This window comes from Aplidium turbinatum, chromosome 10, assembly GCF_918807975.1.
Source record: "Aplidium turbinatum chromosome 10, kaAplTurb1.1, whole genome shotgun sequence".
Classification (NCBI taxonomy): domain Eukaryota; kingdom Metazoa; phylum Chordata; class Ascidiacea; order Aplousobranchia; family Polyclinidae; genus Aplidium; species Aplidium turbinatum.
Window position 1 is genome coordinate 802,333 of NC_137481.1, and position 26,417 is coordinate 828,749.

At 37.0% G+C, this 26,417-nt stretch overlaps 3 protein-coding genes across 7 annotated transcripts in view; all 3 read left to right on the forward strand.

Annotated features, from left to right (window-relative positions):
* Positions 1–21,818, forward strand: LOC145778076 (uncharacterized). 4 transcript variants are annotated; one of them, XR_014290410.1, is made up of 3 exons: positions 1–871; positions 1,052–1,889; positions 12,034–12,167. XR_014290410.1 is itself a non-coding variant. In XM_082589487.1 (3 exons), the coding sequence occupies exons 2-3, from the start codon at positions 19,759–19,761 to the stop codon at positions 20,791–20,793; spliced, it is 855 nt and encodes a 284-aa protein (XP_082445613.1). In that variant the 5' UTR covers positions 54–871; positions 18,006–19,758; the 3' UTR covers positions 20,794–21,818. The 4 variants fall into 4 exon arrangements, 3 of the variants coding, with proteins under 3 accessions (XP_082445613.1, XP_082445612.1, XP_082445614.1); XM_082589487.1 differs by lacking the exons at positions 1,052–1,889; positions 12,034–12,167 and adding exons at positions 18,006–19,804; positions 19,985–21,818 and having other exon boundaries at positions 54–871; XM_082589486.1 differs by lacking the exons at positions 1–871; positions 1,052–1,889; positions 12,034–12,167 and adding exons at positions 17,683–17,819; positions 18,006–19,804; positions 19,985–21,818.
* LOC145778082 (uncharacterized) lies at positions 6,439–13,662 on the forward strand. 2 transcript variants are annotated; one of them, XR_014290411.1, is made up of 3 exons: positions 6,439–6,594; positions 6,781–7,788; positions 13,641–13,662. XR_014290411.1 is itself a non-coding variant. In XM_082589493.1 (2 exons), exons 1-2 carry the CDS (start codon positions 6,549–6,551, stop codon positions 7,305–7,307), a joined length of 573 nt encoding a protein of 190 aa, XP_082445619.1. In that variant the 5' UTR covers positions 6,439–6,548; the 3' UTR covers positions 7,308–7,947. The 2 variants fall into 2 exon arrangements, 1 of the variants encoding a protein (XP_082445619.1); XM_082589493.1 differs by lacking the exon at positions 13,641–13,662 and having other exon boundaries at positions 6,781–7,947.
* The window catches only part of LOC145778077 (uncharacterized), a 26,742-nt gene continuing 17,810 nt past the window's right edge, over positions 17,486–26,417 (forward strand). The window contains exon 1 of the mRNA XM_082589489.1: positions 17,486–17,691. The gene's annotated coding sequence lies outside the window, so the exon portion shown is untranslated. The remainder of the gene's footprint in view (positions 17,692–26,417) is intronic.

Consider the following 26,417-nt stretch of genomic DNA (forward strand, 5'->3'; position numbering starts at 1 on the left):
TTTATTCGACCACCGCTTTACCAGTCAGTTTAACTCTTATCTTTGTGGAAACAAAGAAAGAGCCAACAAAACCAGCAGGCGCCAGGGCAGAGGACATGTGAAGAGAGGGAAACTTGATCACGTTATTAATTTTACTTTGTTAAAACTTTGGTCTTTCCCCAACTTTTGTTAAGATCTGCCACTGCATTGTCGCATATTTGCTATTTTTCTGGAAAATTTTACAGTTTTTTTACTCTTTGCTAAAATCATGAAAGTAAATTTTTCCCAAATTGAAAGAGTTTAAGGCCATAACCTATCGCTTTTTGTTTCATTTTTAAAAGCATAATTAAAAAAGGGCCCACTAGTGGGTTTCGGGGGGCCCAAGGTGATGCTCACACGGCCCTGCGTGGAATGGAATATCATGGGATTCCCACCGTGGGAAAGCAACCAAAAAAAATCTCAGGCATAAACAGTTTCAAGTTTGGACTTGAGTTTCAGCTGATTCTTCATTGAAACAAACGTGCGATCGTCGATAAGGGATCAAGTAAAAGCTGCCAACAGCGGCCACTGAGATCAAGATCAAAACAAATTGCAAACTAAATGAGAGATCCTTCTCTTTCAAGACTTAGGCTTACTTAGATTCTTTCAAGTCCAGAGCTTGGTAAATTCATCAGTCTTAAATAAAAAATTTAATTATGTCTTTTTGAAATTTATTTTTTATTTTACAGTGAAAAACTTAAAAAATCAAAGTTTCTAGGCTGATTGCTTTGTTTGAATGACAAACAATCGAACAAGAAACTTAGTTGAAACTCTCGCAATCGATTTACGTTCAGGTCGATTGCAATAATGTCATCCGACGATGAAGAGAACCCTTCTGCAGAGACGTCACAAGGTGAGTGGGGCTCAAGTTGGGTTAGGGTGAGTCCTGGCGACTGATTCTTGTAATTTTTTTAGATTAACAAAATAGCAAAATAACGAAAAAAGTTGTTTGCGGTTTCTGGAAGACGAAATTCACTTTGTTTTCAGCTCTCAAATCTATTTTATTTTGTAATAAAATTTAATTGGTTTTCAGAAGATGGCGACCCTTCGAGTGTTAGAAACGAAGAGGATGATTTTTTAAATAATTTCATCAACCTAAGAGTGTCGTTGGATAAGAAGCTGGACCAGCTTCAAGTCTTGCTTTCGGATATTCCTGAAGAAAGCAAAAAATTATGTGAAACATTTCGAAAGAGTAAGCACTCAAAACAAGAAGTTGATCTTGCAAACAAAGTCGTCGAGTGGTCTCGGCTTCTAACAAATCACTCGACTCCTTGCCAGTTCTCCCCTTGTGGTGGAAACAACTGCAAACTCTGTGAATATGTGAAACCAACCCATTTCGTGAGAAGTAAAGCAGGAAAAGTGTTCGCAATTCAAGAAGACATGGATTGTAATTCCACAAACCTCATCTATTTGATGACTTGTTTGAAGGCGGATTGCGGAATGCAATATGTGGGACAGACTGGAAATTCGCTCATGGATCGAATAAAGGATCATCTCAGAACAATTGAAAACGACCCTAAATGGAAAGTACATCAACATTTTGCCAAAAAGGACCACGAGCTACAAGTCTGCGGAATCGTGGAGATGGAAGATAGTCATAGTGAAGGAGATCGAAATGTAGTTGAAACTTTTCTGATGCAGTCAGAAGGCTTTGTTACTCTTAAAGATAATGGCTTAAACGAAAGAGTAAGTGACAAAGAAATCAAAGAAAAGCAAAACAAAATGAAAGCAGAAGGAATAAAGAGAACTGAGTTGATTGAACGTATAAAACAATTTCTGAATGGATTTTTGCCCCAGTAGATTTGCCTTCCACCTTTATTCAACTCAACTGGTGTGTTGTGACGTCATACAACCTCTGTGACGAATGTAGCGTGTAGTCAAGTCTGTAGGTGTATACTTTGTAATGCTGATGTCAGCAAATATTTCGGTAACAAACTTTTCGGTAACAAACTGAATTAAAAACGTGGATATTATAAAAGAATTTTGTACAATTTTACGGATGATTTTACTGCTTGACCCTTGAGTATTCTTAAAAATTTATCTTTTGGCTGTTTATGTTGGTGAGATGAACGTTGCTTGAATTTGAGTTTATTGATGATATTTTATACTCGAAATAGTTTTAGCCCTAAAAACCAGATAAACTTTTAACTCTTTGCTGAGCAATTTCACGTTGTGTGATGTCCTCTGGGTATAAGCAGAAATATAATACCATGGATAAACAAGAGTAAGAGAATAATTTGTTTAAAACACGTTAGCTCAGTGGTTAAGCATCTGGCTCAAGATCACGCGGAGCTGGTTCGGCTCTCGTGGTTGTACGCTTGAGCAACGCATTTCAGGACTACATTCCATTCAGCGGTAATTAGTGGATGGAATAATTCCCTGGCAACAACAACATATTTAATATAATGAACAAATAGTAAAACATAGCGATTTTTGTCAATCGTGGAATGGAATGGAACCATGGAATGCCCCATTGCCCATGCATTGTAAAAACCATGGAACAGCACCACTTTTCAGAAGAACCTATGAGAGGAATTTTTTATCAATGGAAACGATTTTGGGTTCAAGTATCTGTTGTTATCAAGTATTGTTTTGTCATATACTTTATTGCTGTACAATTACCAGCTTGATTCCTATCAATTAATTTGACTATTTATTATTCTAGAAATTATCTAGAAATTATTCCCGATAGTTCCGTAGGTTAAGCGCCTAAAATGGTAGGCTACACGAAGAAATTACAACCTCATAGCAACCTATTTATACACAAGCTATATGTCAACGCGCAAGCTTTGAATTTGACTGCAGGCCGAATTGCTGACCTTGATAACAGTTGTAATCGCTACAAGGCTATAAGTTGTTATAGTCTGAGTAGTCGTATTTTTTTTGTATTTTTTAAATGCGTTGTTTAGTTTGAAGCTTCCTTTGTGCGGTCGTCGAACCACTCTTCATGCGACAACTCAGCAAGTGCTTCAACTTGGAAATTACATTTCAGCTACTGCCAAGTCAGCAATAGAGATTTTCACCTAGCATCGGACTTGCTTGGTCATCACTTGCCAAACTGAATTTGCTGAATTTGCTGACTTGTGACATGCCAAGTTTCGGCTTGCTCAGTTGTTGCTTGGTCAGTTTCATCATTTGCCAATTTCAGCCACTTGCTGAAATGTTGCTAGCTCAGTGGCCACTTGCTCAACTGCCATTTGCCTAACTCGTAGGAGACTTCCTTTGTGCTGCTGATGTTATGTTAATAATATTCAAGTAGATTTAGTGACTTGTGCTGTAGAAATCCGAAGAGTGTTTGACAACGCTGTCAACATGAAAAGATTAGTCATTTTTTAATGAAACCAGGAATTCTGGAATGATTCAAGATTTATTCTGGCCTGACATTATATCTCTTTATAATGATATAATTTATTTAAATCAGACCGTCAGACCATATATAGTAAATCATAATAATAATATCATTTACAATATCTTTTACAAGTGTTTATATAATCATTTCAAGATATATCACAATAGGTACCTGTTTATTTTTTTACCAAAAAAACATCACTGGCAAACAAACATACAACAGCAAAAACAACATTGAAGGCAAGACGAAGACATTTAGCAAATTATTTGTCTTACTTTACAACTGTGATCATTCGTATTTTCAAGATAATTTTAGTTTATAATCTGATAACTACATTGAAAGCGTATGAATAACTCCTTAAAACATTGTGATTACGTTTAAAATTACTTATTTTGGTGTGATAAACTCAAATAAACAATACTCTCTTTTCACTGTTGGAAAGAATATGTTAAAACCTTTTATATGATTCCTCGCTCGGGAAAATTCCAAACATAGCAATTCTCTATAGTCGGTCAAAGTTGCGTCACAAAAGAGTGATTATAGGAACATAGACTCTGGCAAATCACTCAAGCGTGACCAATGTTTCTTGAAAGTTGCAGACACAAATTATTATGCATTTGGAACAATTTGATTAGATTTCATACGTAGAGGTTGAAAACTCTGTCTGTTGTAACAATTTTGAAACATGTTTCAATTTTTTTTAATTTCATGCTTGAGTGATGACAGAAATTTTCCATTTTCAAACAGCCATAACTTAAAAAGTACTCACTTAATTTTTTTCATATGAGTATTATTATGGTTTAAAACCTAAGTTCTACAACTGTGTTAAATTTCATAAAAATCTGTGATTATGGGTGGCATTGGAAAAATTCTGGATGATTTCATGAAGAATGACCATGAAGTTAAATAGCTTGTCTAACCTGTTTCATTGTGATGGAAAAATTCATTAGTCAAAGCCTCCTTAAGAGCTACACACTCTATAAGGAGTTACTGGGTTGGGGCGAAAACTAATTTGGCTAACCCGACGTAAAAAGATAGATAGCAAAAAGATAGGAGACTGGTTGTTGCCTTAAAACAGTTTTGTTTGCTTGATATGATTCTACTCCCTGGTGTTCAAGCGACATGCGAATGGTTGAGAGAACCCTTGCAGAGGGGGTGGTCGGATTGATCAGTTATCTCTGTGGTTTGAAATCTAACTGATGGGGTAGGTACTGATGGGGTAGGTACTGATGGGGTAGGTACTGATGGGGTAGGCACTGATGGGGGAGGTATATTCAGCTATTACAAAGACTCTGGAAGCAAATTTCATTCGGTGTTAAACGAGCTAGGACTGTGGGTGTACACACTGAGTGGTATGGGGTTTGGTTCCGGGCACTGGTCATGAGCACTGGCCCCTGCTGGTAGCAACTGGGTTATCATGAGTAGTTTCGTCATCGTGAAAAGAGTCTTCGTGGCTCGACATAAATAACTTGGGTTGTGTAGAGAGGTTTGACAAGAATAAGCTTGTCGGGCTGTAAAGCGCTTTCTTGTCTTGTTTAGTGGTGAGAATAATGGAACATTCATTCAATGGTGCAACTAACAGCATTTGATTTTATTTTTATAGCGAGAATACCTTTTCAAGGTATTTGGTGCACGGATGTTGTAGAAACGAATAGAAATAGCTAGAAACAACTTCGTAAAAATGAAAAAGACATTAACAACACGCAAAATTAACATCAACACTCGAAAACGAATTATGAAATGTTATATATGGACTACGTTACTTTACAATGCAGAAACATGGACACTGTCATCACAAATGGTTAAACGACTTGAGGCATTTGAAATGTGGATTTATAGAAAAATGCTTAAAATTTCATGGAAGGATAAAATCACAAACAAAGATGTACTATCCAGAATACAACCAACATGGAAATTCTACAAACAATTGAAACAAGAAAATGGAAGTATTTTGGCCATTTCAATTCCTATGATTCTATTCAAAGTCAACTACTTGAAGGAAAAATGAATCGAAAACAAAATAGGGCCAGACCACAAAGAATTTGGACTAATGATACTAAAGACTGGTCAGGAGTTGATTACAAAACTGCAAAAAGTCTCATAACAAAGGAACTTGGCGCTTCATTGCCTCCAACCCTCGACGAGAGGAACTTAATGATGATGATAATGATGAGTAATTTTAAAGGATCTACCACTCAATACAAACTCATAGAACATTAGATCATTCCGACCTTGTGAAAAATGCTCCTTTGCGGCAAACATTGTGATCGCAATTACAAATCATTTCATTACCAAATCAAGTCAATCGCCAAAACAAAACTTAACTGGGAAAATTTAAGTTTTGTATTGAATTGAAGTTTTAAGTTTATATTATTAAATTAAAATTATAGTTACATTAAAGTTTTGCATCGTCTATTTATTCTATTAATTTTACTTTGTTAAAACTTTGGTCTTTCCCAACTTTTATTAAGATCCGCCGCTGCGTTGTCGCATATTTGCTATTTTTCTGGAAAATTTTAAAGTTATTTTCTCTCTTTGCTGAAATCATGAAGGTGAATTTTTTTCCTAAATTGAAAGAGTTTAAGGCCATTACCTAACGCTTTTTTGTTTTATTTTTAAAAGGCATAATTAAAAAAAGGGCCATTAGTGGATTTCAGGGGGCCCAAGATGGTACTCACACGGCCCTGCGTGGAATGGAATATCATGGGATTCCAACCGTGAGAAAGCAACTAAACAAATCTCAGGCATAAACAGTTTCAAGTCTGGACTTGAGTTTCAGCTGATTCTTCATTGAAACAAACGCGCGATCGCGATCTCATTGTTTGTAGTTTGTTTCTCTTGTTGCCATGAGGCGATCTACAAATACCTGACTCGATGAGGGATCAAGTAAAAGCTGTCAAAAGCGGCGACAGAGATCAGATCAAGATGAATTGCAAACTAAATGAGAGATTGATCTCTTTCAAGATTTAGGCTTATTTAGATTCTTTCAAGTCCAGAGCTTGGTAGATTCATCAGACTTAAGTAAAACATTAATTTATGTCGTTTTGAAATTAATTTTTTACAGTGAAAAACTTAAGAAATCTAAGTTTCTGGGCTGATTGCTTTGTTTGGATGACAAACAATCGAACAAGAAACTTTGTTGAAACTCTGAAATCGATTTACCTTAAGATCGATTGCAATAATGTCATCCAACGATGAAGAGAACCCTTTTGGAGAGACACCACAAGGTGAGTGGGGCTCAAGTTGGGGTTAGGGTGGGTCCTGGTGGCTGATTCTTGTAATTTTTTTGAAGTTAACGAAATAGCAAAGTACGAAAAAAGTTGCTTGCAGTTTCTGGAAAACAAACGAAATTCACTTTGTTTTCAGTATTCAAATCTATTTTATTTTTTCAATAAAATTTAATTGGTTTTCAGGAGATGGCGACGTGGATGATGTTTCAAATAATTTCAAAAAGCTAACAGTGTCATTGAATCAAATCCTGGGCCGGTTTAAAATGTTGCTTTCGGATATACCTAATAAAACCAGAGAATTATGTGAAACATTTCGAAAGAGTGAGCACACAACACAAGAAGTCGATCTTGCAAACAAAGTCGTCGAGTGGTCTCGGCCTCTAACAAATCAATTAACCCCTTGCCAGTTCTCCCCTTGTGGTGAAGAGAAGTGCGCACTCTGTGAATATGTGAAACCAACTCATTTTGTGAGAAGTAAAGCGGGAAAAGTGTTCACAATCCAAACCAACATGGATTGTAATTCCAAAAACCTCATCTATTTGATGACTTGTTTGAACCCGGATTGCGGGAAGCAAAATGTGGGGGAGACTGTAAACCTACTCAAGAAGCGATTGAGTAATCATCGCTCCAACATTAAACGAGAAAAAGAAAGTGGAAAAAAAGAAGTAAAGAATAAAATAATAGAAAAAAAACACGTTAAACGTAGATAAACATTTTGCCGAAGAACAAGAAAAAGGCTTCACGTATCAAGTCTGTGGAATCGTGCAGATGAAGGATGATAGTATAGGGACTTTCGAAGGGCAGTTGAAGCTGATCTGATGCAGTCAGAATGCTTTAATACTCTTGGAAAAAATGGCTTAAACATTAAAAACCAAAATGAGATGGAGGAAAAGAAATTTGTTAAAGTAACTGAAATAGATGAATTGGAAAACAAAGAACGAGACAAACTGACAAATATGACGAAATATGAAACGAACGAAGTGATGATTTCATTCTTTGAGATGGAATTGGCCAAAGCAAAGAATGAGGAAAGTTCAGCTTACCTGACTCACAAATTGGGCAAAGCTGAACGCATTAAATTTTTGGACAAATTTTTGTAACAGATGAATAATCAAAACTGCAAACATTGTTACCAGACAGATTTTTCGCTTACAAACTGTGTTTAAAACGTAGAAATTATAAAAGAATTTTGTACAAAATTTACAAAATGTTTTTACTGCTTTAACATTCTTAAAAATCAATCTTTTGGCTGTTTATCTTGGTGAGATGAACTTTGCTTGAATTTGTTATTAAATTTGAGTTTATTGAAATATATTTTTATACTCGAAATAAAGTTTTAGCTCTAACAACCAGATGAACTTTTGACTCTTTGCTGTGCAACTTCACGTTGTGTGATGTAATTGCTGTGGGGAGATATTATATAGGGATGTCTTCTGGGTATAAGCAGAAATTTAATACCATGGCAAAACAAGAGTGAGAGAAGAATTTGTTTAAAGCCCGTTAGTTCAGTGGTTAAGCACTCGACTCAAGATCATGCGGAGCTGGTTCGACTCTCGGGGTATGCGCTTGAGCAACGCATTTCAAGACTGCTCTCCATTCAGCGGCACCTAGTGAATGGGATAAGTTCCCGACAACAACACTACAACAATCGGAAAACTTCACTCTGTCAATATCGGTAACCGGGCCTGCGTCAAAAGCCTCTACAAGTATGCGAAACTACCAGGAATAACTTATCAAAGGCTTTGTCAGTCCAAGGATAAAGTTTCAAAACCAAACCAACTAACGAAACGCATTGATAAATTAACGTAAACAAAAGAGATAATGAAATCCGTTTTCTTTCACGTTTTTTTGACGAAGTTGCCAGGGTGATTCTGATGATCTTCATGCCATAACATAGCAAAGGTCTGGAAAAGCGACAAAACTCGAACGTTAAAGCGAGCTCTAGAGCAGAGGTGGGAAAACTACGCCCGCGGGCCCCATGCGGCCCGAAGCAACTTTCTGGTTGTCATAATAGAAATTTCTGATTTCGGCCTGTCGTATCGCGAGACTTTCTTTTTCGTTGGACTCTTCGCCAAGACTCTTGGTAGAGAGCGGAGCGGCGATTGCCACATTTTTTCTGATTATGTTAATTCACAGATGTATTCCGTTTATTCGCTCAAAGTGTGTCTGGCAAAGTGTGATCTTGATGTGGGTTGTATTCAAATAAATAATTGAGACAAACGTTTTGTATATCTTTTTGTAACACATGTACTGTAGCCTATATAAAATCTTCATTTTTTTTCGTCACTTTAAAAATAAAAGAAAGTTTGTGTTTTGACTATTTTAGATATTACGTTTTGGCTTATAATCTTAATCATACTATACTGCGGCCCTCGCACAAATTCAGATTCTGAATGCGGCCCTCGAGATAAAAAGTTTGCTCACCCCTTCTCTAGTTCTCTAGAGAAAAATTATTTTCTAAATACAGTAGTCAGTTCAGTATGTTTTTATTCTGACCATCATAACGAAAAACAATATATGACAAACAAAGCAGAGGTTTAGAAAAAGGTAGAAGCGACAAAACACGGACGTTATAACGTGCATGATACCAAAGCAGGACAATCAGTTTAAAATATGGTACGGTCGCAACGCTTAAAATTTTTAAAAATTTGCACAAAAAGAGGCGAAGAGAGAAAGAAAAGTAAGTGAAACAATTTAGCCTATATGAGTAAAAGAAATGAATAAATAAAAATAAAACAAGACAAAAGGACAGTTGCTATGTTGATCGACCTTGGTGCGCTATCAAAAGTGTTGATGCTCTTAAGGGAACAATCTTGATGCATTATCTCATCATGAACAGCAAAATAGACAAAGAAAACCCCTGAAAGAAATTCTATCACTGGCAAACCATTTCAGAACGCATCGCATCAGGCCTTGCAGGACTAACAAACACGATACACCCAGACAGAAATTTAGGGGCCGCCCACGTTCGCAGTACGGGTGGCTCCGTGCCGTAGCCACCCGTGGCAGCCGACCCGCAGCCACTCGATAATACGTGGCCAACGATTGGGTCGCTTTCGAAAAAGTTCAGCGGCCCACCAGTGGGTGACCGAACTATTCACGCGCGGATGAGCCTACTAATCGCCATGCAATATCCTACCAGTTCCTACAAGTTCCTACACATGAGCCGAACCTTCATCCAGACGTCTCGCAGCCGACGCTGCGCCACCACTCGCTTTTCACATACACACACTTTTAATCAGAAAATGAAAAATAACACAACAAATGCCCACTTCACTGGCCAACAAAAAAACAAAACAAATTTCGAGTGCCGAAGATATTTTAACGGTTTCTGGGAAGTTTTGGGCCACTGAATCCGAAAATAACATCCGTTTCTTTCAATAGGCTCTAGATTTTGAGATATCGATATTTTCAAATTTTGGCTAGAGAAAGTTTATTAAGTATAACATTTGCTAATTTTTAAAGTGAAACTCGGTTATCAATATAAGATTGTGCATTAATTGACGCCCCCTATTTTTGCAAACGAAAATCTGTTCTTTGCTGCTAATATTGTCTAATTTTTGCTTGATTTTTGCATAAAACATGATTTGCCTATAGAAGGCTCTCTGCAACATCATCATCATCAGCCGGTCATGCCAGTGCTAGAAAGCATATGTTCATATATTGTTCACCGAATACATATGTATGTGCTATTTGATCATCATCATCATCAGCCGGTCATGCCACTGCTGGCAGATGGCCTCCACAGATGTTTCCACACAATTCTGACTTTTGCTGTTCTCATCCAGGTGATGTCAATCTTTTCTTCTATGTCATCTCGCCATCTTCTTTTTGATCTCCCTCTAGTTCTTCTTGCATATCTTGGTGTCCATTCTGTGGTTATCTTGGTCCATCTGTTGTCTGTCATTCTTGCTACATGTCCCACCCATTGCCACTTTAGGTATGTTACTGTATCTATGACATCTTTGATGCAAGTTTTGTTTCTGATGACTTCATTTCTAATCTTGTCTTTTCTATTTATGTTTAATATTATTCTTTCCATGTTCCTTTGCGCTGCTGCCAGTTTTCTTGTTTGTTGTTTTGTGAGTGACCATGTTTCTGCTCCGTATGTTAATGTTGACAATATTACTGTGTCCCTGATTTTTCGTTTTAAGCTAATTGGAATATTCTTGCTCTTTAAAAAAGTGTTATATTGACCAAATCTTCTCCAGCCTGATGTTATCCTTTGGGTGATCTCAGTTTCGATGTCGTTTCCTGGTGTTATCATTTTCCCTAGATATTTGTATTGATCAACCTCCTCTATCTTTTCTCCATCTATCAAAATACCCGTCCTTGGTTGTTTCCCTGCTATCTCGTTACACATTATTTTTGTCTTTTTCTTGTTCATCTTCATTCCATCTCGTTTCCCTTCTCGATTCAGTTCCTCAAGCATTTGTTGCAGAGTGCATTCTGACTGTGCAAAAAGGATGATGTCATCTGCAAATCTGAGATTGCTCAGCAGTTGTCCATTGATGACAAGTCCAGTCTCAGATTTCAGCCTCTTCAGCCTCTTCTCATGAATCCAAATAGTTTCAGGTGTCTGCGCTGAAATTTGGAAAAACAGAAGTTTTTCTGAACAGCTCTGATCTACAACTTACACAGTTTTGAATGAAATCTGCATACAGTCGTCCGCAAAGGTGACATTGGTGCACCAAGGGTCGAGGTGCGGCACGTACAACGTGAAAACAATGACATCAGCACCCTGGAACTGCAAACTCTGTGCTGAATGTGTGAAACCAACTCATTTCGTGAGAAGTAAAGCGGGAAAAGTGTTCACAATCCAAACCAACATGGATTGTAATTCCAAAAACCTCATCTATTTGATGACTTGCTTGAACGCGGATTGCGGAATGCAATATGTGGGGGAGACTGTATGCAAGCTCAAGATACGAATGAATGAACATCGCTCCCTCAGTAAAACAATAGCCGAAAGTAAAAATAACGCAAAAGAAGAAAGTAGAAAAGAAAAAGTAAAAAGTAAAAAAACAAAAAATGAAAATTGGGAAGTGGATGAACATTTTGCCTTAGATGACCACGAGCTACAAGCCTAGGGAATCGTGAAGATGGATGATGATGCCAGTGAGTACTTTCGAAAGGCAGTTGAATCTTATCTGAATACTTTGATACTCTTGGAAAAAATGGCTTAAACAAAAGCGTCAGTAACACAGATATCTTAGAAAAGAAAAACGAAACGGAAGCAGAGAGAAAAAACAGAACTGAGTTGATTGAATCTATACTAGTACTTCTGAATGGATTTTTGTAAGAGTCCAATAGATTTTCCTTCCACCTTTATTTAACTCAACTCGTGTGTTGTGACGTCATAGAACCTCTGTGACGAATGTAGCTGTAGTCAACTCGTCATACAACCTCTGTGATGAATGCAGCAGTAGTCATTAGTCAATTCTGTAGGACAGGTGTATACTTTGTAGTTGGAAGTTGCTGATGTCAGCAAATATTTTAATCAAACAAAATATTACACTACGCAACACAATTTTTGTTTCTGGCATCTAAGCGTCACTTTCTGATTGCTTACGTCAGTGGTTCCCAACGTTTTTGACCTTGCGGCACCCTATCAAAAAGATAAATAGTTTGCGGCACCCTGGCAAAACTGGGTCAATTTTATGAGATTTCTGTATTTCAAATAACTGTATGAAATAACACAGAATGAGTTGTACAGTATAGCGCGCGTAAATAAATGTATTTATTCAAAATTTATTGTGAAATTTGGACTTGACTTCTTGCACAAAGTCCCTTAATATCTCGAGGCACATTCGACAAAGCCACCCACATTTCTTCCTCGACTATAAGCAGTCGTTCTCGTTTTTTTAGTTTTAATGTTCGTTTTACGGAAAATCCACTAATTTGGAGACCCAAGTGTAATTGCAAAGCAATTCACAAAATATATTCATAAGTATAAAGAACAAATCAATTATAACTTAGCCTTTTCTCGATTAGCTATGTAGGCTATCGTGTTTGTATGCGCAGGTATGGTACCCCCTATGCAAAAGTTTCTATTTTATAATGGTTCGCAAACAATCGTGCAATTTTATAATCGTGCTGGGTCACACAATCCGATCATGAAACCTGGCAATAATGATGCGTTTCAAATGTTTTTATGGAAAAAACAGCAACGAGTCAAAATCTCTTTCACGCTGTTTTTCCTGGGCGAGAAAACAAAGGCTTACCGTGGATTAGAGTTAAAATAAATAAATAAATTTCACACTTAACGAGTTAAAGTTAAAATATCTCGCGGCACCCTTGAGCATTGCAATTGGCACTCCAGGGTGCCGCGGCACCCTGGTTGGGAACCACTGGTTTACGTCAACAAATGAAACAAAATTCACTTGGTATCTCATAAACTTTGTTTTTGTTAATGTGAAAATGATATTTTTCATTTGATGACTTGTTTGAAGTCGGATTGCGGGGCGCAATATGTGGGGCGGACTGGAAAGTCGCTCAAGACGCGAATGGATAAACAACGCTCCAAAAGTAAAAATGACAAATCCAAGTTGAACGCGGATAAACATTTTGCCAAAGAGGGGCACGAGCTAGAAGTCTGTGGAATCATGAAGATGAAGGATGGTGCTGATGAGAAGTTTCGAGAGAAAGTTGAATCTTATCTGATGCAGTTAGAATACTTTGATACTCTTGGAGAAAATGGCTTAAACATTCAAGACCACAATGCAATCGTGGAAAAGAAAATTGAAAAAGTAACTGAAACAGATGAATTGGAAAACAGAGAACGAGTCAAACCGGCAAATATGACAAAATATGAAAAGAACAAACTGATGTTTTCATTCTTTGAAAAGGAATTGGCCAATGCAGAGGATGAGGAAAGTTCAACATTCCTGAGACACAAGTTGGACAAAGCTGAACGCATTAAATTTTTGGACAAATTTGTTCAAACAGATGAATAATAATCAAAACTGCAAACATTATCACCGAACAAATTTTTCGGTAACAAACTGAATTAAAAACGTAGAAATTATGAAAGAATTTTGTAGGCCACAATTTACGAAATGTTTTTAGTGCTTTAACATTCTTAAAAATCAATCTTTTAGCTGTTTATGTTGGTGAGATGAACGTTGCTTAAATTTGTTATGGAATTTGAATTTATTGATGATATTTTTATACTCGAAATGCAGTTTTAGCTCCAAAAACCAGATGAACTTTTAACTCTTTGCTGTGCAACTTCACTTTGTGTGATGTTGTGGGGGAGATATCTGGGTTGTCTTCTGGGTATAAGCAGAAATATAATATCATGAAAAAACAAAAGTGAGAGAATTTGTTTAAAACTCTATAGCTCAGTGGTTAAGCGTGGTTAAGCATTCAGCGGTACTTTGTGGATTGAATAATTCCCTGGCAACAACACTTTAACAATCGGAAAACTTCACTCTGCCAATCTCGGTAACCGGCCCTGCATCAAGAGCCTCTACAAGTATGCGAAGCTACCAGGAATAACCCATCAAGGCTTTGTCAGTCCGAGGATAAAAATTCAAAACCAAACCAACCAACTAACAAGAAGACAAATTAACGTAAACAAAAGACATTGTGAAATCCCGTTTCCTTCCAACACGTGACGAAGTTGCCATGGTGACGCTGATGATCTTCAATCAGGCGTGACGAAAACTAAACAACTATTTGCTTTCGACAAAAAGTTTCTGATGAACAAGGAGCAAGTAAGAAGAAAAGAAGCAATCGAGAGAAACAGTCCATGCTCTATATGGCAATGAATGCGTCATATTCTCATGCGCAGATTCTGTATTTGAATGCGTAAGTGTGCGCCACCGTTCGACTGCGTGTTCACAATTTTGTTTCGCTTAAGTGGCAGCATTGAGTCATCATTATCATGTTTTCTTTTTATTTCTGAACATCAATGCAAAAAAACAATATCACTTACCATAACACAGCAAAGGTCTGGAAAATAGCAGAAGCGACAAAACGCGAACGTTAAAGCCTGCTCTAGAGAAAAATTATTTACTAAATACAGTAGTCAGTTCAGTCTGTTTTTATTTCTGACCATCACAACGAAAAACAATATATGCCAACATAGCAGATGTCGAGAGAAAAATATAAGCGACAAAATGCAGACGTGTAACGTGCATGATGCCAAAGCAGGACAAATGCATGATACCAGGACCAGTTGCAGGACCAGGACCAGATGCAGAACCATGAAAGCAGGACCAAATGCATGATACCAAAGCGCTTGAGGCCGCCACAGATCACGTTGTTATGTCCAGGCGCAGCAGCCAATGGATTGTGTGTTCATCGAGTGTTGTTAAGTTTACATGTCTACCCTTGGGTTGGTATACAGGACATTGGTGGATAATGTGATGTGCAGTCTGAAAATCTGAGCCACATGCACAAGGTGGTGAGTCGGCGAGGTCCCACTGGAACATGTTGCTGTTGAAACGGCCCACCCCAGTCCGCAAGCGATTGAGCCTCACCAAGGTAATTTAGGGTTCAATCAAGATTTGAAGATCAAAATAATCCAATTAGACAAAACATGAACAGATCGATATAAACCAGAAATAACAGAACAACAATACGCACAATGCGTTTGACGACAAAATTGTATTTAGAGTTGTAAAACAAATTTTACAGTTGTTTTTACTCTTTGCTGAAATCATGAAAGTAATTTCTTCCTAAATTGAAAGAGTTTAAGGCCATAACTGAACGCTTTTTTATTTCATTTTTAAAAGGCATAATTAAAAAAAGAGCCCACTAGTGGATTTCGGGAGGCCAAGATGGTGGCCACACGGCCCTGCGTGGAATGGAATATCATGGGATTCTCACCGTGGGAAAGCAACTAAACAAATCTCAGGCATAAACAGTTTCAAGTCTGGACTTGAGTTTCAGCTGATTCTTCATTGAAACAAACGCGCGATCGCCATCTCATTGTTTGTAGTTTGTTTCTCTTGTTGCCATGAGAGCGGTCTACAAATACCTGACTCGATGAAGAATCAAGTAAAAGCGGCGACAGAGGTCAAGACCAAAATAAATGGCAAACTAAATGAGAGATTCTTCTCTTTCAAGACTTAGGCTTACTAAGATTCCTTCAAGTCCAGAGCTTGGTAGATTCATCAGACTAAAATAAAAATTTAAACCATGTCTTTTTGAAATTAATTTTTTTTAGAGTGAAAAACTTAGGAAATTAAATTTTGATATTGAATGGGCTAATGATATTAAAGACTGGTCAAGAGTTGATTACAAAACTGCAGTAGAAAAATCTCACAACAGAGAAATTTGGCGTTTCATTGCCTACAACCCTCGACGAGAGGAAGGAAGATAATAATGATGATGATGATGATGATGATGATGATGATGATGATGATGATGATGATGACTTTAATAATTTTAAATGTCTACCACTCCATACAAACTCATAGAACATTAGATCATTCCAACCTTGTGGAAAATGCTCCTTTGCCGCAAATATATGATCGCAATTGTAAATCATTTCATTACCAAATCATCATCATTATTAAGTTCCTTCCTCTCGTCGAGGGTTGGAGACAATGAGACGCCAAGTTTCTCTGTTGTGAGACTTTTTTACTGCAGTTTTGTAATTAAGTCCTGACCAGCCTTCAATATCATTAGTCCAAATTCTTGGTGGTCTGGCCCTATTTTGTTTGCCGTTCATTTTTCCTTCTAGTAGTTGTCTTTGAATAGAACCATTGCGAATCATGTACCCAAAATATTTCAATTTTCTTGATTTAATTGTTTGTAGAATTTCCATGTTGGTTTGTATTCTGTATAGTACATCTTTGTTTGTGATTTTATCCTTCCATGAAATTTTAAGCATTCTTCTATAAATCCACATTTCAAATGCCTCAAGTCGTTTAACCATTTGTTATGACAGTGTCCATGTTTCTGCATTGTGAAGTAACGTAGTCCAGATATAACATTTCATAATTTGTTTTTGAGTGTTTTAATGTTAATTTTGCGTGTTGTTAATGTCTTTTTCATTTTTACGAAGTTGTTTCTTGCTATTTCTATTCGTCTCAATATTTCCGTATCGAATCTGCCATTTTCAGTTATTGTGTGTCCCAGATAGGTAAAGCTCTTGACTTGATCGATCAGCATTCCATCAATAGCAATATTTACACTTGGTACATTTTCTTTTCTTGTAATAATCATCGTTTTCGTCTTTATTTGTGTTGATTTTCATGTTATATTCCTTTCCAATATTGTTCACTTTTTCTATTATTGTTTGGAGAGCTTCTGCTGATTCCGCCAATAAACCAAATCAAGTCAATCACTAAAACAAAACTTAAGTGGGAAAATTAAAGTTTTGTATTGAATTAAAGTTTTAAGTTTATATGATCAAATTAAAATTAAACTTACATTAAAGTTTTGAATTGTCTATTTATCTTATTAATTTTACTGTGTTAAAACTTTGGTCTTTCCCCAACTTTTATTAAGATTCGCCACTGCATTGTCGCATATTTGCTATTTTTATGGAAAATTTTAGAGTTGTTTTCACTCTTTGCTGAAATCATGAAGGTAAATTTTTTCCTAAATTGAAAGAGCTCAAGGCCATAACTGAACGCATTTTTATTTCATTTTTAAAAGGCATAATTAAAAAAAGAGCCCACTAGTGGATTTCGGGGGCCCAAAATGGTGCCCACACGGCCCTGCGTGGAATGGAATATCATGGGATTCTCACCGTGGGAAAGCAACGAAACAAATCTCAGGCATAAACAGTTTCAAGTCTGGACTTGAGTTTCAGCTGATTCTTCATTGAAACAAACGCGCGATCGCGATCTCATTGCTTGTGGTTTGTTTCTCTTGTTGCCATGAGCGCGACCTACAAATACCTGTCTCGATGAGGGATCAAGTAAAAGCTACGAAAAGCGACCCCAGAGATCAGATCAAAATAAATGGCAAACTAAATGAGAGATTCTTCTCTTTCAAGACTTAGCCTTACTTAGATTCCTTCAAGTCCAGAGCTTGGTAGATTCATCAGTCTTAAATAAAAATTAAATTATGTTATTTTGAAATTAATTTTTTTTACAGTGGAAAACTTAAAAAATCAAAGTTTCTAGACTGATTGCTTTGTTTGGATGACAAACAATCGAACAAGAAACTTAGTTGAAACTTTGGCAATCGATTTACATTAAGGTCGGTTGCTATAATGTCATCCGACGCTGAAGAGAACCCTTCTGGAGAGATGTCACAAGGTAAGTGGGGCTCAAGTTGGAGTTAGGGTGAGTCCTGGCGACTGATTCTTGTAATTTTTTTAGATTAACAAAATAGCAAAAGAACAAAAAAAGTTGTTTGCAATTTCTGGAAGACAAACGAAATTCACTTTGTTTTCAGCTTTCAAATCTATTTTATTTTTTTAATAAAATTTAATTGGTTTTCAGGAGATGGCGACCCTTCGAGTGGTGGAAACGAAGGGGATGATGTTTCAAATGATTTCGAAAACCAAAGAGTGTCGTTGGATCAGAAGCTGGGCCGGTTTCAAGTGTTGCTTTCGGATATACCTAAAGAAAGCGAAAAATTATGTGAAACGCTTCAAAACAGGAAGCACACAACACAAGAAGTTGATCTTGCGAACAAAGTCGTCGAGTGGTCTCGGCTTTTTTTTACATTGAAAAACTTAAAAATTCAAAGTTTCTAGGCTGATTGCTTTGTTTGGATGACAAACAATCGAACAAAAAACTTTGTTGAAACTCTGCAATTGATTTACGTTAAGACCGATTGCAATAATGTCATCCGACGACGAAGAGAACTCTTCTGAACCGGTCCTAAAATAGCAAAAGAACGAAAAAAGTTGTTTGCAGTTTCTTGAAGACAAACGAAATTCACTTTGTTTTCAGCTTTCAACTCTATTTTATTTTTTTAATAAAATTTAATTGGTTTTCAGGAGATGGCAACCCTTCGAGTGATAGAAACGAACTGGATTTTTTTTTACATAAATTTAAAAACCTAAGAGTGTCGTTGGATAAGAAACTGAACAGGCTTCAAGAGTTGTTTTCGGATATACCTGAAGCAAGCAGAGAATTATGTGAAACATTTCGAAATAGTGAGCACACAACACAAGAAGTTGATCTTGCGAACGAAGTCCTAGCGCGGTCTCGGCTTCTAACAAATCACTTGACCCCTTGCCAGTTCTCCCCTTGTGGTGAAAAGAATTGCAAACTCTGTGCTGAATGTGTGAAACCAACTCATTTCGTGAGAAGTATGTTTGTGTTTCTCGGCAGCCGATTTGTAGCAAGAATTGACAGCGATAGACACGTGTTTCGCCCATGAGGCTGGGCTCATCAGTATCGCACCGTATTCTGCCACAAATTTATTCGACCACCGCTTTACCAGTCAGTTTAACTCTTATCTTTGTGGAAACAAAGAAAGAGCCAACAAAACCAGCAGGCGCCAGGGCAGAGGACATGTGAAGAGAGGGAAACTTGATCACGTTATTAATTTTACTTTGTTAAAACTTTGGTCTTTCCCCAACTTTTGTTAAGATCTGCCACTGCATTGTCGCATATTTGCTATTTTTCTGGAAAATTTTACAGTTTTTTTACTCTTTGCTAAAATCATGAAAGTAAATTTTTCCCAAATTGAAAGAGTTTAAGGCCATAACCTATCGCTTTTTGTTTCATTTTTAAAAGCATAATTAAAAAAGGGCCCACTAGTGGGTTTCGGGGGGCCCAAGGTGATGCTCACACGGCCCTGCGTGGAATGGAATATCATGGGATTCCCACCGTGGGAAAGCAACCAAAAAAAATCTCAGGCATAAACAGTTTCAAGTTTGGACTTGAGTTTCAGCTGATTCTTCATTGAAACAAACGTGCGATCGTCGATAAGGGATCAAGTAAAAGCTGCCAACAGCGGCCACTGAGATCAAGATCAAAACAAATTGCAAACTAAATGAGAGATCCTTCTCTTTCAAGACTTAGGCTTACTTAGATTCTTTCAAGTCCAGAGCTTGGTAAATTCATCAGTCTTAAATAAAAAATTTAATTATGTCTTTTTGAAATTTATTTTTTATTTTACAGTGAAAAACTTAAAAAATCAAAGTTTCTAGGCTGATTGCTTTGTTTGAATGACAAACAATCGAACAAGAAACTTAGTTGAAACTCTCGCAATCGATTTACGTTCAGGTCGATTGCAATAATGTCATCCAACGCTGAAGAGAACCCTTCTGCAGAGACGTCACAAGGTGAGTGGGGCTCAAGTTGGGTTAGGGTGAGTCCTGGCGACTGATTCTTGTAATTTTTTTAGATTAACAAAATAGCAAAATAACGAAAAAAGTTGTTTGCGGTTTCTGGAAGACGAAATTCACTTTGTTTTCAGCTCTCAAATCTATTTTATTTTGTAATAAAATTTAATTGGTTTTCAGAAGATGGCGACCCTTCGAGTGTTAGAAACGAAGAGGATGATTTTTTAAATAATTTCATCAACCTAAGAGTGTCGTTGGATAAGAAGCTGGACCAGCTTCAAGTCTTGCTTTCGGATATTCCTGAAGAAAGCAAAAAATTATGTGAAACATTTCGAAAGAGTAAGCACTCAAAACAAGAAGTTGATCTTGCAAACAAAGTCGTCGAGTGGTCTCGGCTTCTAACAAATCACTCGACTCCTTGCCAGTTCTCCCCTTGTGGTGGAAACAACTGCAAACTCTGTGAATATGTGAAACCAACCCATTTCGTGAGAAGTAAAGCAGGAAAAGTGTTCGCAATTCAAGAAGACATGGATTGTAATTCCACAAACCTCATCTATTTGATGACTTGCTTGAACGCGGATTGCGGAATGCAATATGTGGGGCAGACTGTATGCAAGCTCAAGAAGCGAATGAATGAACATCGCTGCGCCAGTAAAAATAACGCAAAAGAAGAAGTAAAAAGTAAAACAACAAAAAATGAAAAGGAGGACGTAAATCAACATTTTGCCCAAAAGGACCACAAGCCACAAGTCTGCGGAATCGTGAAGATAAAGGATTCTGGTTATGCTGATTATAATGCTAAGGACTTTCGAGATGCAGTTGAATCTTATCTGATGCAGCCAGAATGCTTTAATACTCTTGGAGAAAATGGCTTAAACATAAACGCCAGTCACACAGCATTTTCAAAAGACTCAAAAACAACGGAAGCAGAAAGAAAAAAATTGATTAAATTTGTAAAGGAATTTCTGAATGGATTTTTGCCCCAGTAGAATTGCCTTCCACCTTTATTCAACTCAACTGGTGTGTTGTGACGTCATAGAACCTCTGTGACGAATGTAGCAGTAGTCAACTCTGTAGGTGCGTACTTTGTAGTTAGAAGTTGCTGATGTCAGCAAATATTTTAATGAAACAAAATATTACACTACGTAACACAACTTTTGTTCCTGGCGTCAAGCGTCACTTTCTGATTGTTTACATCAACAAATGAAACAAAATTCACTTGATATCTCATAAACTTTGCTTTTGTTAATATGAAAATGATTTTTTCATTTGATGGCTTGTTTGAAGTCTGGTTGCGGGATGCAATATGTGGGGCGGACTGGAAAGTCGCTCAAGACGCGAATGAATAAACATCGCTCCAAAAGTAAAAATGACAAATCCAAGTTGAACGCGGATCAACGTTTTGCCGAAGAGAGCCACGAGCTACAAGTCTGCGGAATCGTGCAGATGAATGATGCTGCTCGTGAAGAGCTTCGAGAAAAAGTTGAATCTTATCTGATGCAGTCAGAATGCTTTGATATTCGTGGAGAAAATCGCTTAAACATTCAGGACCACAATGCAATCGTGGAAAAGAAAATTGAAAAGAAACTGAAATAGATGAATTGGGAAACAGAGAACGAGTCAAATATGACAAAATGATAAAACGAATTATTTTCTACTTTGAAAACGGATTGGTCAATGCAAAAGATGAGGAAAGTTCAACATACCGGAGGTACAAATTGGACAAAGCTGAACGCATTAACTTTTTGGACAAATTTGTTGAAACAGATGAATAATCAAAACTGCGAACACTATCACGGAACAAATTCTTCGGTAACAAACTCAATTAAAAACGTAGACATTGTAAAAGAATTTTATTCAATTTTACGAAATGTTTTTACTGCTTTAACATTCATAAAAATCAATATTTTGGATGTTTATGTTGATGAGATGAACGTTGCTTGAATTTGTGATTGAATTTGAATTTATTGATGATATTTTTATACTCGAAATAAAGTTTAAGCTCTAAAAACGAGATGAACTGTTAATTCTTTGCTTCTTCACGTTGTGTAATGATGTGGGATGTCTTCTAGGTGTAAGCAGAAATATAATACCATTGATAAACAAGCATTTTCTCAGTGGTTAAGTATCCGACTCAAGATCACACGGCGCTGGTTCGACTCTCGGGGTGTGTGCTTGAGCAACGCTTTTTAGGACTGCTCTCCATTCAGCGGTACTTAGTGGATGGAACAATTCCCATACAACAATCGAAAACTTCACTCTGTCAGTCTCGATAACCGGCCATGCGTCAAGAGCCTCTCCAAGTATGCGAAACTACCAGGAATAACCAATCAAGGCTTTGTCAGTGCGACGATAAAGATTCAAAAACCAACCAACTAACAAAAGGCTAAATTAACGTAAACAAAAGAGATAATGAAATCCCGGTTTCTCCCAACACGTGACGAAGCTGCCATGGTGATGATGATGATCTTCAGTCAGGCTTAACGAAAACTAAACAACTCTTTGCTTTCCACGAAAAGTTTCTGATGAACAAGGAGCAAGTAAGAAGAAGAAGAAGCAATCGAGAGAAACAGTCTATGACAATGAATGTGTCATATTCTTTAGCGCAGATTCTCTAGTTGCATGAGTAAGTGTGCGCCACCATCCGACTGCGTGTTCAAACATTTAATTTCGCTTAAGTGGCAGCATTGAGTCATTATTATCATACTTTTTTTTTATTTTTGAACATCAATGCAAAAAAACAATATCACTTACCATAACAGAGCAAAGGTCTGGAAAAAGGTAAAGGCGACAAAACGCGAACGTTAAAGCGTGCTCTAGAGAAAAATCATTCACTAAATACAGTATTGTTCAAATTAATTGAAACTGGAATGTTTTTGCTAACTAGGAATGTTTTTGCTAACCAAAAAAGTTTTTGTATGCCAAACATGGCAGAGGTCGAGAAAAAAAACGTTATAACGTGACGTGACGTTATAGCGTGTATGAAACCAAAGTGGGACAATCAATTTAAAATATGGAATGGTCACAACATCTTAATTAGAATGTTTAAAAATTCACAAAAAAAGAAGCGAAGAAAGAAAGAAATGCAAGTGAATTTTTATCACAATATATATGAATAAAAAGAAAAATGAATAAATAAAAATAAAACAAGACAAAAGAGCAGTTGCTATGTTAATCGACCTTGGTGGGTTATCAAAGTGTTGATGCTCTTAAGGGGAACACTCTTGATGCGTTAGCTCATCACGTAAAGCAAGGTAGGCAAAGAAAACCCCTGAAAGAAATCCTACCATGGACAAAGCCATTACAGAACGCAACGCACCAGGCCTTGCAAGACAAATAAACACGGTACCGTGGATATTATTAAAACAACTTCAGAGCCAGGCGATTTTGGGCTTATTAAGCGGATGGGCCGATTAAGCGGGAGACGATTCTCTGCCACTCCGACACATTCAGTAATCCTGGACCAGATTAAATTAAGCTTAATAAGCCCGTGAGTCTGTAAACAGTAGGTTTGATAAGAGGGGACTGCTGTACAAGAATTTTGGCACGATGGCAACACTTGTATAAAATTCACAAACCTGTCCAGACCACACATCGTTTTCAAGACCAAAGATGGCGTTTATTTTTAGTTTTAGTTAGTTGAGACAATTTAAATTATACTACTGATGAGCTTTTGTATGATAAACATCATTATAACATCATTAGCCTATAACATTATCAAATCACCATGACGTCTCTTCTTCATACGTAGTTCGCAATGACGTTTTTATACAATTTGCAGCAGCGCTGACAGAGGGGTGCAGGGGTTAAAATATTGACGCCGTCAGCGCAAACGCAAACGTTCGAAAAACTATACGCCGCATGCGTCAACGCAACTTGCAAAAAAAGTTAGCGGCGTCAGCGTTAGCGCATACTCTAGCGCAAACTTATTTTGTTTGCTAGGTGCCAAACATTCACACGGTATAAACCAATCGAAACAACACACTTTTCAAGCCACTTCGAAATTTCTCGTTACAAGAAATTATCTTTTTGGCCGGAAGACACATCTGGCATTGAAAATATAAGTTTTTGCTTTTTGAAGAAGAGAGCTTAAAATACTTTTCCATGTAAGGCCATGGATTTGTATTATCATGCTCCATTTCACTTGGAGATTAGTATTACCGTAAGTTAATCCCTGAATACAATAGTGTAGTGTAAGAAACTGTAGCATATGCCTATCAAGAAAATTCTAGTACTATACTAACTGTCGCTCCTAGTATAATATACTAACTGTCGCTCCCTAAAAATCAATTATAAAAAACACTATTTTTAAAATGATTCCGTTTGAATAAGACTAATGTTGCTTTTAATGCCATAATTCTCTCAGTAAGCTCTATGCTTTTTTCTGATAAGATTTTTAAAAAGTGGGTTAATGGAAGACAAAACTGCCAGACACAAGCAAGTTTAGATTCTGAACTGCACAACTCTTTGTTACCGTATTAGCATTCAGGGATAGTTAGCATTACTAGTGTTATTAGCAGTAGGCTACTCAAAAGCCTCTCACAATTGGCATCTGGATGCATGTTTTGCTAAACTGCTCATCAAGTTACAAAACATATATAATTACATACTTACGCAACAGAATGTATAAATTGTCAAGTAAAAATTACCTTAGCTTGATAGCCTACTGTATGTAGGCCTACACATTACTACGCCACATAGCCTACAACAAGAATAACCGGCAAAGGCAAAGTAGTGTACTACATATAACATAGCCTACAGAGTACAACATCATGCTAGCAATCACGGTCGGAGACCAAATATTTGAGTTTGTTTAGATACATAGGCTGCACTGCTCATTGCCTGAGAAGTTTCTGATTTGCCCCAAAATGCAAGACTTATATAACTAATATAAATTAAAGTGCTCACAATTGCTTAGCCTACAAACGCCTTCAACACTGCTTGACTAAAAATACTTCACACTACGAAGCCAAGTTATTGTTTACATTTTACATGGAGCGACATTACCAACCTACCTACTTGCTTGCTTACATTACATTCCTGTTCTGACCCGTAATTTACTAAGTAATTTCTCAGTAGGCCTAAGTTGTTTTAACTAATTCTTTCTTTTTTTCTGCAAGACTTCAGTCTCCACGTGGGACTCTAGGGTCAAAGGCAGTAGTGCGATATACAAACAAACTCCAGCTGACTGAACAATAGATGACACTGTGACACAACACTAGAACAATGGGCAATTGCAAGACGTCAACATTTCGCAGTTTGACAAAAAAAATTGCAAACAACAACTAAAACATTAAAAAGTATGCGTTGACGCTATGCGCTAAAAAACCGCGAAAACTTTATGGCGCATCCTCAAGCGCAAACTATCCAAAAAATGTGGCCGCAAGCGTTAGCGCAAACAAAAAGTCTACGCCGCAAGTATGCAGCGTAGAATTTGCGGCGCATACGTACATCTCTGCTTTTGGACCCTGACCCGAAATAACTTTATGGACCCGGGTCCCTTTTAATCGGCCCAGAAACTTGAAGAAATTACAGCGCATTCTTTGGATACATGGCGTTTTTCCTACAAATGTCTTGAGGACTTAATTACAAAACTGCAGTAGAAAAATCTCACAACAAAGAATCTTGTCGCTTCATTGCCGCCAACCCTCGACGAGAGAAACTTAATGATGATGATGATGACTTTAACTATTTTTAAAGGTCTATCCAGGGATTCATAGTACAGGGATCGCCAACTAGGCTGGATTTCTGACAAGAGGAGTGTAAAAGTGTTGCCAGATATTTTTTAAATTTTTAGAAAAACTAATTTCTTGGCATTTTTAAAGAGTAGTGGTCGCCCAAAGCTTGTCCATTTAAAACTAACCTGAAGTTTAAAGTTGGACAAGATCAAGTTAAAGTAGTTTGTAGTTGTGTTACTTTGCAATAAGAATGTGAATTTATGCACAAAATTTAAATAAAACTTAGAAAGAGAGGTTAAATTGGCAAAAAATATGATAGTTTAGTAAGTGAATAATAAATTTTCTTTAGATTAGTTTTAAAATAGTTATTCACGGGCAAGTTTTGGGCGACTATTACTTTAAAATTACCAAAATAATATTTTTTCTAAAAATTAAAAATATATCTGGCAACACTTTTACACTCCGCTTGTCAGAAATCTAGCCGAGTTGGCGATCCCTATACTATGAATCCCTGGGTCTATCACTCAATACAAACTCATGGAACATTAGATCATTCCAACCTTGTGAAAAATCCTCCTTTGCGGCAAACATTGTGAATACATCAACAATTCAACATGATCGCAACTACAAATCATTTCATTACCAAATCAAGCCAATCACCAAAACAAAACTTAATTGGGAAAATTAAAGTTTTGTATTGAATTAAAGTTTTAAGTTTATATTATTAAATCAAAATTAAAGTTACATCAAAGTTTTGCATCGTCTGTTTATCTTGATAATTTTACTTTGTTAAAACTTTGGTCTTTCCACAACGGTTGGTTGGTTTGGTTGGTTTTAAATTTTTATCCTCGGACTGGCAAAGCCTTGATAGGTTATTCCTGGTAGTTTCGCATACTTGTAGAAGCTCTTGACACAGGGCCGGCTACCGAGATTGG

Coding starts and splice junctions, on each gene's coding strand:
- LOC145778082 (XM_082589493.1), top strand. CDS start 6,549: ATGTCATCCAACGATGAAGAGAACCCTTTTGGAGAGACACCACAAG. Junction 6,595..6,780: donor TTTTGGAGAGACACCACAAG/GTGAGTGGGGCT, acceptor ATTGGTTTTCAG/GAGATGGCGACGTGGATGAT.
- LOC145778076 (XM_082589487.1), top strand. CDS start 19,759: ATGTCATCCAACGCTGAAGAGAACCCTTCTGCAGAGACGTCACAAG. Junction 19,805..19,984: donor TTCTGCAGAGACGTCACAAG/GTGAGTGGGGCT, acceptor ATTGGTTTTCAG/AAGATGGCGACCCTTCGAGT.